The following is a 13,527-nucleotide window of genomic DNA, read 5'->3' on the forward strand; positions in this document are numbered from 1 at the left end:
ACGCTCGGGTGAATAAAAACTACACCTATGTGAACAGTGTTAGCCCTTACCAGCATGCAAGTAAGCCAGGTCAGGGTTCTCGATGTCGGGATGCTGCTCCTTCAGGTGGTTTCGGAACTCCACAGGCACGTTGGTTCCGTAGTCACACTTGGGGCAGTTGTACATCTTGACTCCTTCATGTTTGCCCGTGTGTAAAATGTGCTTGCGGATGTTTTCAGCACAGTTTGACCTACCGGGTAAGAAAGAGAAGTCAATCAAACAGGCCGAGTCAGCACCGTGAGACCACAGACGACGCTAGTAGCCAACAGCGATGGAGGCCTTCCTGTGCGTCAGCCCCAGTCGAGGGCCGTGCGAGTACAGTGATTTCCACTTGGGTAACACAGCAGTCCCACGACGCTGGTAGTTTCTGTGAACCCTGGTGCTAATTTTTAGGTTGATCTTTTACCTCAGTGATCCAATTCTATGTGGAACCCGAAGCTCAAAATCCCAGGTTCTATGATTTTACTGTCAGATTATTCTGGTGCCACCTGAGGGCACTGAAGGAGTCTCCTTAACCCTAAGAACACACCTGTCACCAGGGAGGAGTGGTGCGGAGGGAAGCACTGTGGCCTCACCGAGTTTAGAACACTGAGGCAACAGAGCAGCTCTGGCTGTTACGTTCTGTCAAGTGAGCTCTAGAACAGTCTGGAGATAGAAAAGCAGCAGTGTGCTGAGTGCCGGTGAGCTTTCCACGTTGGTGCAGGTTTCTAAGCATGAGGGACTGAAAGATACAATGGAGGCCCCGTATTCTGTATGCCAAACAGCCCTGAAAACAGGAGTAGGCTCCTCTCCGCACTGTTCTCCTACCAACTCGGAAAGGCAAGGCCTGAAATGCCCGGATAAGAGGGAATAGGGCTCTGCTCTTGAAGCAAGTTCTTCCATCAGCTCCTTCAGCCCTCTGTGAGTCTCTGCATCAGACACTGCACACCCAGACCCTTTCTGAGCACATACACAGCTGCTTTCTTTTGTCTTTGTTAGAACAGTACTAAAAAGGGCACCGCAAATACAAGCAGGTTGGCCGGGGAGAGGGGATGCACTGAACTAGAAACAAAAAATCAGGCTGGCCTCAAATTTCCCACAGAGCAAAATTAAATGCCAAAAGAAAATTCAAGCAATAGGATCATCAGCATTTCTGGAGGGTACTGCCGAAGAACAAAATTTCTGCAGGATGTTGTTTGAAGTGAAGGTTCTGTGACCAATAAAGTAAGAAAATGGTAGTTAGCAAACGCATCTCACAATGCACACCAGACGATGAAAGGTCCTACCCGGAAGCTTCCCAAGGCTCTGCGCTGCCCCAACACTTCTAAGTAGGATTGCATTTGTGTGTAATATTCAACTGCGATGCTGACTTTGCAGGATGCGCTCCAAGAACATTAGTGATGAATGCAAAAATGGTTATAACGCAACAATTTTATAGTAGCTACACTATCACACACAGGTAAAGGCAACAAAGGACATTAGAAATCTAGAGACCCAGTGAACACGTCATCTCTTCACTCATGAAGAGAGAACGGAGGAGTATCAGGAAAGCACGGTGGAGCTCACAACAGCAGCTCTAGGAACAGCACTCCGCAGATGCAGAGCTGTGGACAGGGCGACCTTTCCTACAGGCATCCAGATGAAGCGGAAATGCAAATATTTTTCCTTGTGAATGGGCATCCTGCATTGTGGGAATAGTCCTGTAACTGGATCCAAGATATTCCCCTGGAAAAGCTTAGGCTAAATCCCTTCTATCCTCAGGCAGTCTGTCCTGAGATGCATGTGCCCAACTATACAGAGTTAGGAAGATTAAATCAGACCAGTCCCCCTGTTGCTATACCAGAAAGAAACACAGCAAAATGTTAATCCAACTATATAGCAATGCTCACTTCTATTTTCCAAATATACTTTAATTATGTATTATTTCCATTAAAAAATTTATAACAACAACAAACACTTTTAAAAATAAGAAGAACCACCAGAACAGAAATTTTTTCAGCCATTTTAAGCTTTGCCTTTGGCTAGGGTTCTGTCAAACTTTATGTTCAGTATCTCTTAGAACTTAGACTAAATATACCTTACGTTTGTGAAAATATGCATATACGGCTTATTTCTTTCATGTCACTACTGAATTACCAAACTTGCTTTTCCTAAAATCCCTACTGTTAATAATCACCGTACTAAGTAAAAAATGAATAAGTATCTCATGTGTCCTCTGTGCTTGTCACTGGCCGGCTATTTCAAGGATATCACACTACTCCTAGAGGCAGAGACAGTGAGAGATTTTGCAGAGAAGGAAGGGAGCATCAGGAGATGAGCTGACTATCAAAGGTTAAGACCTCCATCCTTACATGTAAGTATATCAAAGATACTAGGCACATTGTAGGAAAAGGGTGAGGCTGGAGAGTCTCTTAATTATATCAATATCCTTGGAATAATAACATCATGTTAACAAAAGTAACAGGAAAACATCTGAGGCTGGATGAAACAAATGTCCACTTTTGTGATAATTAAAAGGAAGAGGACCATTTTTTGAATTCCCCAACTAGCTGAGTGAACTGTTCCAAATCACTCCCTTAATTCTGCAGATCTCCCATTTGTTTTCCATGACACCCCCTCAACTCACTAGTGTTTACTGACACCAGGGAGTGAAAACAAACAGCTCCCGCCGTACTTAGTTGGTGCTGTTATTAGGACTGCCCATTCTTTGGTGCCACCTACGTTTTTTCTTTATGGAAAAAGCTAGGCATTAAGAATCATCAAAGACAATCCTGATGAAGTGAGGAAATCAGAATTACCAAAAGCCACCAACTTCAATCTGTAACGCATACTTAAATACAAGACAATATAAAGCAATGAATCCTCCTCTTCGGTGAAGGTCTTGAAGAGATGACATCGAAAACAGAGTATTTTGTGTTTGGAAAGGGTGTACCTTGGACAAAAATAAACCAACATCTCTTAGTACCTAAATAGCATGTGGAAGCTAACAATCAGGAGACTAATGGTGAAGCAAGTGAAAGGGGTGGGGGAGGGAAAATTTAAAAAGGTGAGAGGCTTCTTTTTATTTAAAAATATAGACTAAAACAAGAAAGATGTGGTGTGTTAGTTGATATTTTATAAGGTATTAAGGACCATTTCATACACATATGTTTTACATATACACACATATATATTTTTATTTATACTATATATACTGCTCATATATTTTATGTATAATACATGTATACATATTTTTATAATTTTGTTTTATACATGAACAGATAAGATTAAATTAAATACATGCTAATTAAATACATGCTAACAAAAACATAAAATAGGCAATGTCTGTCTTCAACAGAAAAGATACATTTTATGTATTTCATGGATGACAGTGTATTTGCATGCAATCAAAATCTCTTCCTCTGCATTTAATGTCACGCCATACAAAACTTTTTAAAATACTGGGACAAAACTGAGCCTTTCACACCTGCAAAATCAAACTATTCCAATCAAAGCCTAAGAAGTAAAAGCTAGCACATACTGTACCACTATCCTCAAAGCAGAACACCTGCAGAGGTAGGGGCAAACTTTAGTCCCTGCATTCGAGAACATCTCATAACATGTCGCAAAATTTGAGGAACAATAAATAGATCGGACACCTTCTGGTAAGTAATTCTGAATGTTATTCAGCCCAAAAATGCTCATTCTTCCCACAAACAGAACTTACGAGTAGTAATAAGCATGATACACTGAAGTGGTGCTAATCAAGGCTGGTGGTGCAGGAGAAGGAAGGATGCTCCAAGATATGATTTCCAACAGGGTCATGGACAAGTCACCAGGCGTAACAGCAGTTAAGCCAACTGGGCACATAATCATTAGGACTGGGTGACTGAACAATGTCTTCATTTTGACACTGATTTTTAATGTAAAGAGCTTATTTGTGTCCCATGTTCATAGACTGGAAGACTTGATATTAAGATGGTGATACTCCCCAAACTGATGTACAGATTTAATGCACTCCCTGTCATAGGCTCAGTGGGATGTTTTACAGAAATTGAAATGCTGATCCTAAAGTTCATACAGAAATGCACAGGGCCTAGAAGAGCCAATACAGTCTCAGGAAAGAACTACGTTGGAGGACTCACACATTCCGAGTTCAGAAGTTACTCCAAAGCCATAGTAATCAAGACACTGTGGCAAAAGAAAAAGGATAGATATTCGGGACTCAGCACGGGAAGCCGGAGCAAAGTGGCTCCACTGAAGTTAGAGGCCTGACCACTGGCTGCAGGTTCCCTATGACGATTGGGGATGCATGCAGGACTTTCCGGGACCACAACCTGCATGCACAGTGCAAACAGGAAAGTTATGAGGAAACTCAGAATTAGATTTTGGGATATGATGTGTTGACAGCCTTGAGATAGCTTATGATATATACATAAAGAGAGTAATGTACAATGTATTACATAATATACACGCTGGGCAATAGCCAAAGGACCAAAATGGGAACTAATTTTAAGGCTTCTTAAAATATATGTAATAAAGGAAATACTTTATTCAGTTCAAAGGCAATGTATTTCAAAATAATAACCAGAATATCAAAGGGCTTCTAGAGCTCCGCAAAATTGTTTATTATTACTACTTACTAACTCACTATTACACAAAAAGCATTAAGTTAAATTTGTATTATATTTAATCTAAGGAAAAGGTAGCTTAAAAAAAATTCTGAATTTTTTCCCTCTTTTGATATATGTTATTTTGGTTATTAAAACAAAAAGCACTGGTGAAGTTGTTGAACAAAAAACTGCATATTTCAAACAAAAAGTCTAACAATGGATAGATACAGTGAAAGTCTGCCTTCTACCACCGTCCCACTCTGTCCAGATAACCCCCACTCCCCCCAGCAGGTCAACTTACAACTTATCAATCTTCTGGAGAATTAAAAATGACTTTTTCAAACCACAAATACATTGTACATTCTTATCTCCACCCTCCAGGTATATAAGCTTGCTTTCCTTACCTAACAATGCAACAAGGGGGAATCTTTCCACATCAGCATGAGAGCCTCTTGTCGCTGCTTTCTACCCTCCCTTCCTTCCCTCCCCCTCTCCTCTGCCTTCTTTTTCTCCCTTTTTAACAGCCACTCAGTACTCCACAGTACAGGTACAGCATATTACATTTAAGCGATCCTCTACTGATGGGCATTTATGTTGTTTCCAATCACTTGCTAGTGTAAAAACAAGGTTGCAATGAATAATCTTGTAGAACACTTTCTATTTCTCAGAATGCCAAGAGAATTTCATGATGCCAAGTGGAAGTGTTTCAAATGTCAATGGGCATATGCTTTTGTAATTTTGATAAATTCTGCCAAATTGCCCTCCAGAGAAGTTGTAGCAATTTATATTTCTACCAACAATGCTTGAGAGATCCTATTTCTGCACATTCTTGCCAATGGAGTATGTTACCAAACTTTCAAATTTTTGCCCATTTGGTAGGAGAAAAAAACTCCAGCTCACTGGAGTTTCATTTTTTAATTTTTATTTGCATTTCTCTTATAATGAATGAGGCGAAGTATCTTCAAATAATGAAATGCCATATGTATTTTCTTTTCCACGCTCTGTTTTCATATTTTGATCTCCATTTTTTCTACAATGTTGTTAGTCCCTCTCTTATACATTAAGGAGACTGATGGTCTATAACAGAAGCTGCAAATATTTTTTCGTTTCCTTTTTTTCTTCTTTTGACTTCGCTTATGGTAGAACAGAAGTTTTTAAATTTTGTTCAGTGGCTTTCTTACTTGGAAGTTATAAAAGAATTGTCCCAAATTTGGTTCTAGTACTTGTATAGTTGTATAACCTTACATTAAGTATGAGATCCATTTCAAAACCATCCTAGAGTGTGGTGCAAAGTGTAGATCCAGACCACAAGCCGGATCTCTCAACACCATTCATTACTAGTCCATCTTTGCCCCATTGACTTGAAATGTCATCTCACCAATATTTTACTTGTTTGAAGCTAATTCTGGACTTCCTACTATAGTGAGCTGGTCAGTCTGTGCACGTGCCAACCTGTTTCAATAAGGCAGGCCACAGAAGGCTCACATCTGGTTGAGCTCATCCTTCTGCATTGTTCTTTTCCCTCCCCTATCACCTACACAGGCCATCATGGAGTCAGTCATAAGACTGTGGTCTTCAGCAGGCGTGGCAAACATCTTGAGTTAACTACGAAACCAGAGAGACCTGGGCCAATAATAAATATCCCTGACACAACTGGGTATTTCCTATGCATTTATTAGTATGTACTGATAATATGATCTTTCTGATAAAGAAGCTGAAACACAGAGAGACTGGCCCAGAGGCCATGTGCTGAAGGGTTAGAGAAAGGTGTCTGCACACAGAGGTCCTAAATAAATCTGAGTTTTCTGTTTCCCCAAGTGAAGCTACATATCTGCCTCGACATTCTCAAATTCGCTTGTGTGAAATTAATGATGGTCTTAATCTTTTGGTAACAATTTGGCATTGTTATATATGTAAATTGACCAAAAAAATTCTGAAAGTTCTACTTAAAGAAACATGTCAGTTTTGTTCAACACCTTGATCTTCAAACTTTCTGACCATGGATCACTCTTTTGGTTTATGGGAATAATACATGTATCTCATAAGGCTGTCAGGAGAATTAAAGTAAATTACATTAAGCATATTCAGAAAATGCAGTTAGGTACTCAATTCTTTTTTTATTACTACTACTAGTCTTTCTATTACATGCAAGACAGTTCAACTATCAGGATCATTATTAGCAATTTTCTTACTGTATTTTGAAAGGCAATTTCAATTCATTTGAATAAAAACAGATTCCCAAAACAGTTATATAAGTGTATATGTGTGTATACGTTGAGAAATGCAATTTCTTCTTCTGCCTGTTTGGAATATTGTCTTTGAACTCATATTCTTGAAAATAATTACTCTGTAGTTAAGTTTTATGTTTTGGAACAAGTGCATCAATACTATGCACTGCAGTACATATTTATCTAAAATTTCAGTGGAAAGGGGTTTCTACTATATCTTTATAACAGTAATTCAAAATGAATAAGGAATAATCCGAAGGAAGTGTTTATGTAAATTACACTTAAGAAGTTAATCGCGTATTTTTTTAACCAGTAGTATTTAATTATAAATTTACTGGGCAAAAAAACCAGTCTAAGAAAAATGAGAAAAATCTCTGTGGGAGAGAAGAACATAAAGCTGCCAAGTCACTGTAAGTTGGCGAATGTGCTCCGATACATAAGCTCAGGGTCTGTTTCACAGTTTATGTAACGCAGCTCGAGGTATACAGTCCTCTACCACTTCTGTTCTCACTAAAGGATCCATAAGGAAAAAACCTGATAATTTTAGACTACAGAACATTTGGGCTGTTTAAATTTAAAATTGGTGAGAAGCTGTAAGAATAAAGAATTTCATATTCCCCTGCCTAAAATGAAACATTTTATTGATGGATGTTTAGCAAATGAATGTCATTTGGAGTGTTGAACAAAATAAATCACCAGAACAGATAGCACAAAGATCCATGTATATAAGTGATAAAGATGTCATTTCCGATCAATAAGGAAACGATGGGTTTTATATAATAAATGGTGTTGAGTCAACTGCCTGCTGTATGAGGAGAAACAAATTAGATTCTTATGGCCCTAACCATGTAAAAATAAATGCCATTTGGATTTTAGCATTAACATAAGCACACGAAATTATAAAAGTGCTAGAAGAAAATACAAGAAAATATTTTTATAATCTTGGTTGGAAAGAGTGCTCCTAAATTCAAAACCCAAATGCTACAAAAAGATGTAGCAAAATATACTTCATAAAAGTTAAAACTGCTATATACCATAAAACATAAAGTTAAAAGACAAGTCAAAGACATGGAGAGAATACATGCAACATATATAAGGACAAATAATTAATATAAAGACTACAAAATGAGTACCTATGATTAATAAGGAAAAAAAAGATAAAAATCTCAAAAGCTGGATGAAGAGCATAAGCAAGAAATCTGTAATTGGGGATCTATAAAAGGTTATGTAAGCATTAAAAGGTAATTGATGACTCTAGTAGCCAAGGAAATATAAATTAAAGCCTAACATAACAGAGAGGCAAAATTCAAGAAGATTGATAACATTAATTATTGGTAAGGGAAATGAGTATCACTGCTGATAGTGTCAGCTTTTGGAAGACATTTGAGGATAGCCTTCAAAATTAAAATATACACATACTCTTGGATTTAGGAATTCAATCTCTAGAAATTAGCCACAAGAACAATCATTAAGCCATTATTTGTAACACTAGGCTAAACACGAAACACTAGGAAGAAATTTGAAACTAGGTATGTGTTAACAGAGGAATGGATTACTTTTTGGTGATCCACACTGCGGGATTCAACACTGCTGACGGGGAAGGGCTAACTTGCAAGCCTCTTCCTAGAGGAGCAGCCTGTGTCCTACAGAGCTTCATGGAAGCCAACTACACCTGGTACAACACTGGGAGGACACAGCCTGATTACAGGGAGAGGGTACTCCCCAGCCATGAACGTTTAGTGGGGTCAGGACAAGGCAAGAGCCCTGGTGGGCCAGGTCACTAGACTGTTCAACCACAGCCCTAAACACACACACATGAAGGATGGTACTCCCCCAGTGCTGGAGCTGAGCAGTTCCACAGCCAGAGGCCCAGAACTTTCCCAGCATGACATCCAACACCGTAAAATCGAGTGCTGCTTCCGAGTACAACAGCTATGGACACAGGCTGAAGGGAGGAACAATAACCACGCACCTGCCCATGACCACCTCCCTGTAAATGCTGTTGACCAAGGCCTAGTGTGTATGCTCATCAATCACCGTAATCTGTCGGACAAAAGCCATCAAATAAAATAAGGTAAACCTTATGTCCCACTGGGGAAAAACTTGCAAGACATAGTACTAAGTTAAAACAAAAATAAAGTTCCAGATGAATACATATATGGCATCTTCTATCTTTTTAAAATTATATACACATAGTCACATAGATATATAAATGAATTAAATGGGTATAAGAAGGAAGGTCAGCATGCTATTGATGGTAATTATCTTTATGGAAAGGCTTATAAGTCAGGAAACTTTCATGTTTGCTTAGTATATATTTGGGACACCTCGATGATTCATGAGAATATCTTCTTTTACTCTTGTAAAGCAAATATGATCAGAACATGTATTTTAAAAATAAGTGGATTGTATAGTATTGTATCAAATGTAAATATTATAAACAATGAGCAGTACAGCCGACAGAAGCTGTGAATAGAGGTCGGGAAAACCCTAAATGCAGAGATTCTCCTGTTTATATAGAAACAATTCAAACTGATGAATCAGGTAAAAGATTTAAGTACAGTAAGTCCAGTTGTAAAAGTAATCACTTGGATTGCCAAATAGAATACTATAATAAAAACAGGGAAGAGGGGAGGGGTTTAGCGGAAAATGGGGTAATCGAGCTAACTTTTTTGGATATGTTACAACAGCCAGAATCTGTCTGCAAACCAAGAAAGAGAGGAATAAGCAAAGTCTTTAGGTTCTCTCCAGCAGGACCAAGGTATGAATGATTATAAGTGGTTATCTCAGGGAAATGGGGTGCAGCAGTGAGATTCTGACTTTTCAAATGACAGAGTTCATATAGTAAAATTAATGTACAATGATAAGTTTTATGGGTATTTAAGTAAAATAGATATTTAAAAATAATGCCATAATTACTTACAAAATTATCCAAAGCCTTTATTGTTAAACTAAGACAAAAAGAGTTTACAGGTATCAGAAATAATCACAAAATACAATGTCTTGAATTTTTCCTGCAAATTTTAATTGTATATTTTCTGGATCACCCTGCTCTGAATTCTATGAATTTTCTTCATTTTCCCCCTTAACTGGTGGCTTCTATTAAATACGATAATTCCTACCAGACCACTTACATTCATGACTTTCTGCTGTTCATAAATCCCAATTCCTTGAAATCAATCGCTCTGACCACAAGAACTCATGTACATTTTCTCTCTCCATTTCTCATTTATAATTATGTTAGTATTTGTTATGTGATGGAAGGTGATGGGCATCATCTGATGCTAAAGCAGAGCCATGTCTTATACGAAAAAAGAATTTGTAAGTCAGCACAGAAGTGGATGAAAACCGATGCATTACTGATCCTGTTCCCGAGTGGACACAGGTATCCAGGTTCCAGGTCATGGTGCTGTCCTCGCGCTCACAGCCACATTCTGGGTGCACACACGGCAGTGTGCTCACGGAGAGGACTGCCCGATGGCAGCTGCAGCACCAGCCACGTGTGACCCCCAGGAGGCCTCTGTCCGTCTGCACAGGTAGGTGCTGGTCTGAAAGCCAAGGGAACAAGGCCAGGCTTCCAAACCCACTTCCTGGGAGGCACTTTCAGAACAAAAGTCATGTAAGCCCAGTTACTGCTTTAGTTCATATGGAAAAGTGTCCAGTAACAACAACAACAAAAAATCTATTTCTTCATGTACTGATTTCCTGTTTTCAAAATGAATTTATTCAAAATATATTTAATGTAGTGCCTACCACACACAGAACAGGAAACACACAAAGGAATAGTTTTGGTTCTGCCCCCCATAGACAATCCCATATGACAGATGAGTCATGTACATCCACAGTGTGCTTCTTAACATGAAACTGAATTTTGAAACAGAGTTGAAAATCTCACCCATCCACTGCTGTACCCCCTTCAGTGACATCCTTAATTGATAATGGCTTAAAGTCACCTTGCTTTCCACACTATTTAAAATGCCTTACTGATTTCAACTGATTTCTAACGAGACTGATTATGTGCACACTTCCTATGGATACAGCACCACCTTCGACGGGTTCATTATGTAAGAGTTTTACCTATCGCATCACCACTACCTCTGTTCCCAGGAGCAGGCGTAACCTGCCACCCACTCCTGGCCATTCATGGCCCCACAGTCACATCCCATCACAGTACTTCTCTATTCAATCTCTGCTCAAGGTATCTACAGCCCTTAAGAAGAGATTATCTGCTTTAAACCTAACAACCTCCTTCCCGCCTTCCACTCTGTTGGAGAACAATGAAAATCACAAGTAAGAAAATGGTAGGGAGCAACACTGAACTGTTAGAAACTCAAATTATTTTGTTAGAATCTAACATTTCAAGAATGGCCCCCCTCCTACACCCTGTGAAGTGAGAAAAGGAGACTGATTTAAATGTGTGGCCAGACTCGGCCTGTCCTCCGTGTCCTATGGAGGGAGGAGGGGCCACGGGCAGGTGAAAGCCCCGAAGAACCTTGATTTCTCCTTGACTCTTCTTTAGCTCAAAGAGAAACAATACATTTCATTAACTGTTTCAGCTCTCAATATCCTGCTATATTGCCCATTTAGGAAAGTAGGAAACTTCTACAGCAGGAGTTCTGTGAGCCTTTAACGAGTCTAAAGCGGGTGGACAAAGGGTACGACATATAGTGTGTTTCTCAAAGTTATTTGGCTACAGAAACACTTTTTCTAGGCTGAGCTAACAATATCGCGTGAAGATCATGATCTGTGAAAATCAAAATGTCCAATTAGCCCTACAAACTCTTCCACTAATCTTCTGGCCGGCCGGCAGTAAGTGCCAGCAGAGACTCTCTTCAGTGTTATCTTGCCACTCTTTTTATCCTGGACCTTTGAACAACACAGCCCCCACCCAAGTCTTCATCTCTTACAGGATGGATTTTATTCTTTCCTTTTCTATTAACCACCTAAGCTTAGCAAAGTGAAATGCTGTAAAATCAGGAAAGGCATGTGGATAAGAAGCTTTCTGAGCAATAGGGTGTGTACTAAGGACGTTCAGGAAGGTGCAGCCTGACCATCCCTTTAGGTCCATGCAATCACTGGAGTCGTATTTATAAGAGGGGCGAAGGCGGCAAAACAGTGGGCGTACAGAGACATACTCACGAAGGAGTCCGAGCTACTAAAGTAGAACGTTACGGAACTGTGGCTGGAAATCAGTGACCTGAAACAAAGGCTACTTTACAAATCACCTTCCATGTTTATATATATATCCTATATAATAATATATATATATCCTATATAATATATATATCCTATATAATATATATCCTATATAACATATATATCCTACATAACAACATTATATATTATCCTACATAACACATATATATCCTATATAATACAATAACATATATATATATATATGATAATTTACTGTAGCATTTCTAGTTGAAAGCTTTTTCAAATTTAAGGTGACATAAGTAAAATTTCACTGAACCAAATACGTTTTGCGCTATTTCTGACAGTCTAGGCCAGATCTTGGTTTTACTTGGGACAATCTAATAACGTTGAAGAGAAAAATAAAACGGCTCGGTTTAAAACACAAACAACTTTGTGCACGCAAGCCTAAGAGTGCGGCTGACCGGGTGGTTCCACAGACAGATGTGATGGCATACATCACCACCTGCTCCAAGATTCTTGTAGTCTAGTCGGGCAGGGGCTCCCCTAAAATTTTAAATACTTAAGTGGCCAAAAGGAGACAGCATCCCTCACACCTGGTTTCCTGAGGTGTGGACTGACCAGTCACCCATCCAGGCTGGGATCAGAGCAAGGGGTGAGACAGGAGATAAGACAGGAAGTTTCTTTGCCGGCCCCTCTCTCTGGGAACTGCACTGCCACAGGAAATTGCCAACTGCCCCATCTTTGTAAGTCTTTCCTAAGAATCTTTCCCTGGCTCGAACTCCGTTCCTTACAAAACTCCCTGAGTGTGTATTTGCTTGATAGTAGATTTCAAGTGAATACTTTATTAATTTTGTTAAATTGAGTCTTATCAAGGACCATTTAAGGCTTTTCTAATTCTGAAGTTATAGGATTACTTCGTAGAAACAGTTAATAGAAAATAGTCACTGATGGCGAAGGGCCACTGAATTTATTTAATAATCTACGTCTATCTTTACAAAATGCTCCATGTAATCCATTTAAAAATAATAACTGGTCCATTTCAGTCTCTGCACACAATGCTTCCCTTTGTCCCTTGTAAGTCTCTCAAATGTCTTATTTTAAAGGAATATATAGTACTCCCGGAAGACATTTTCCCATTTCTATTCTCTTCGACTCCTGCGAGCCCTTGTTCTGTGTGATAAGGCAATCTCCTCCGGGATCGGAGCTGTGTAGTTTCGCACCACGAGTGACAAGGACTCGGCTTGAATAACTGCTGTGCGCAGGTTGTAATTATGTCAGCTGGAGTGTTGAACAAGGGGACTGATTAATGTGAGCCCCGGCCCAGGCGCAGGCCCTATCAAAACCTCCGCGCAGGCCAGCAGTGGGGACGGGTTAAAGCAAAAAGACAAAACATGCTGTATCGCCCATGATAGATGAATTGCTCCAACAGTCTTCAGGCAGATGTTCCGGGACAGTATAATATACAATTACTCTGCCTTATCACTTTCCCAGGGACAATAAAGCTTCCTCCTTCTATAGCTCATGTGAGTGAA

At 39.4% G+C, this 13,527-nt stretch overlaps 1 protein-coding gene across 11 annotated transcripts in view; it reads right to left on the minus strand.

Moving 5' to 3' along the window:
- ZNF407 (zinc finger protein 407) overlaps positions 1–13,527 on the minus strand; it is a 518,640-nt gene that overhangs the window by 220,858 nt on the left and 284,255 nt on the right. For 10 of the 11 annotated variants that reach the window (XM_081801009.1, XM_081801007.1, XM_081801010.1 and 7 more), the window contains exon 8: positions 51–229. In XM_081801009.1, the coding sequence (XP_081657135.1) occupies positions 51–229 (179 nt within the window). Of the gene's footprint in view, positions 1–50; positions 230–13,527 lie in introns of those variants that run through there. The other variant, XR_014139532.1, reaches the window with a different exon arrangement.

The sequence above is a fragment of the Leptonychotes weddellii genome, chromosome 13 (assembly GCF_054177405.1).
Source record: "Leptonychotes weddellii isolate Sample4059 chromosome 13, ASM5417740v2, whole genome shotgun sequence".
NCBI lineage: Eukaryota > Metazoa > Chordata > Mammalia > Carnivora > Phocidae > Leptonychotes > Leptonychotes weddellii.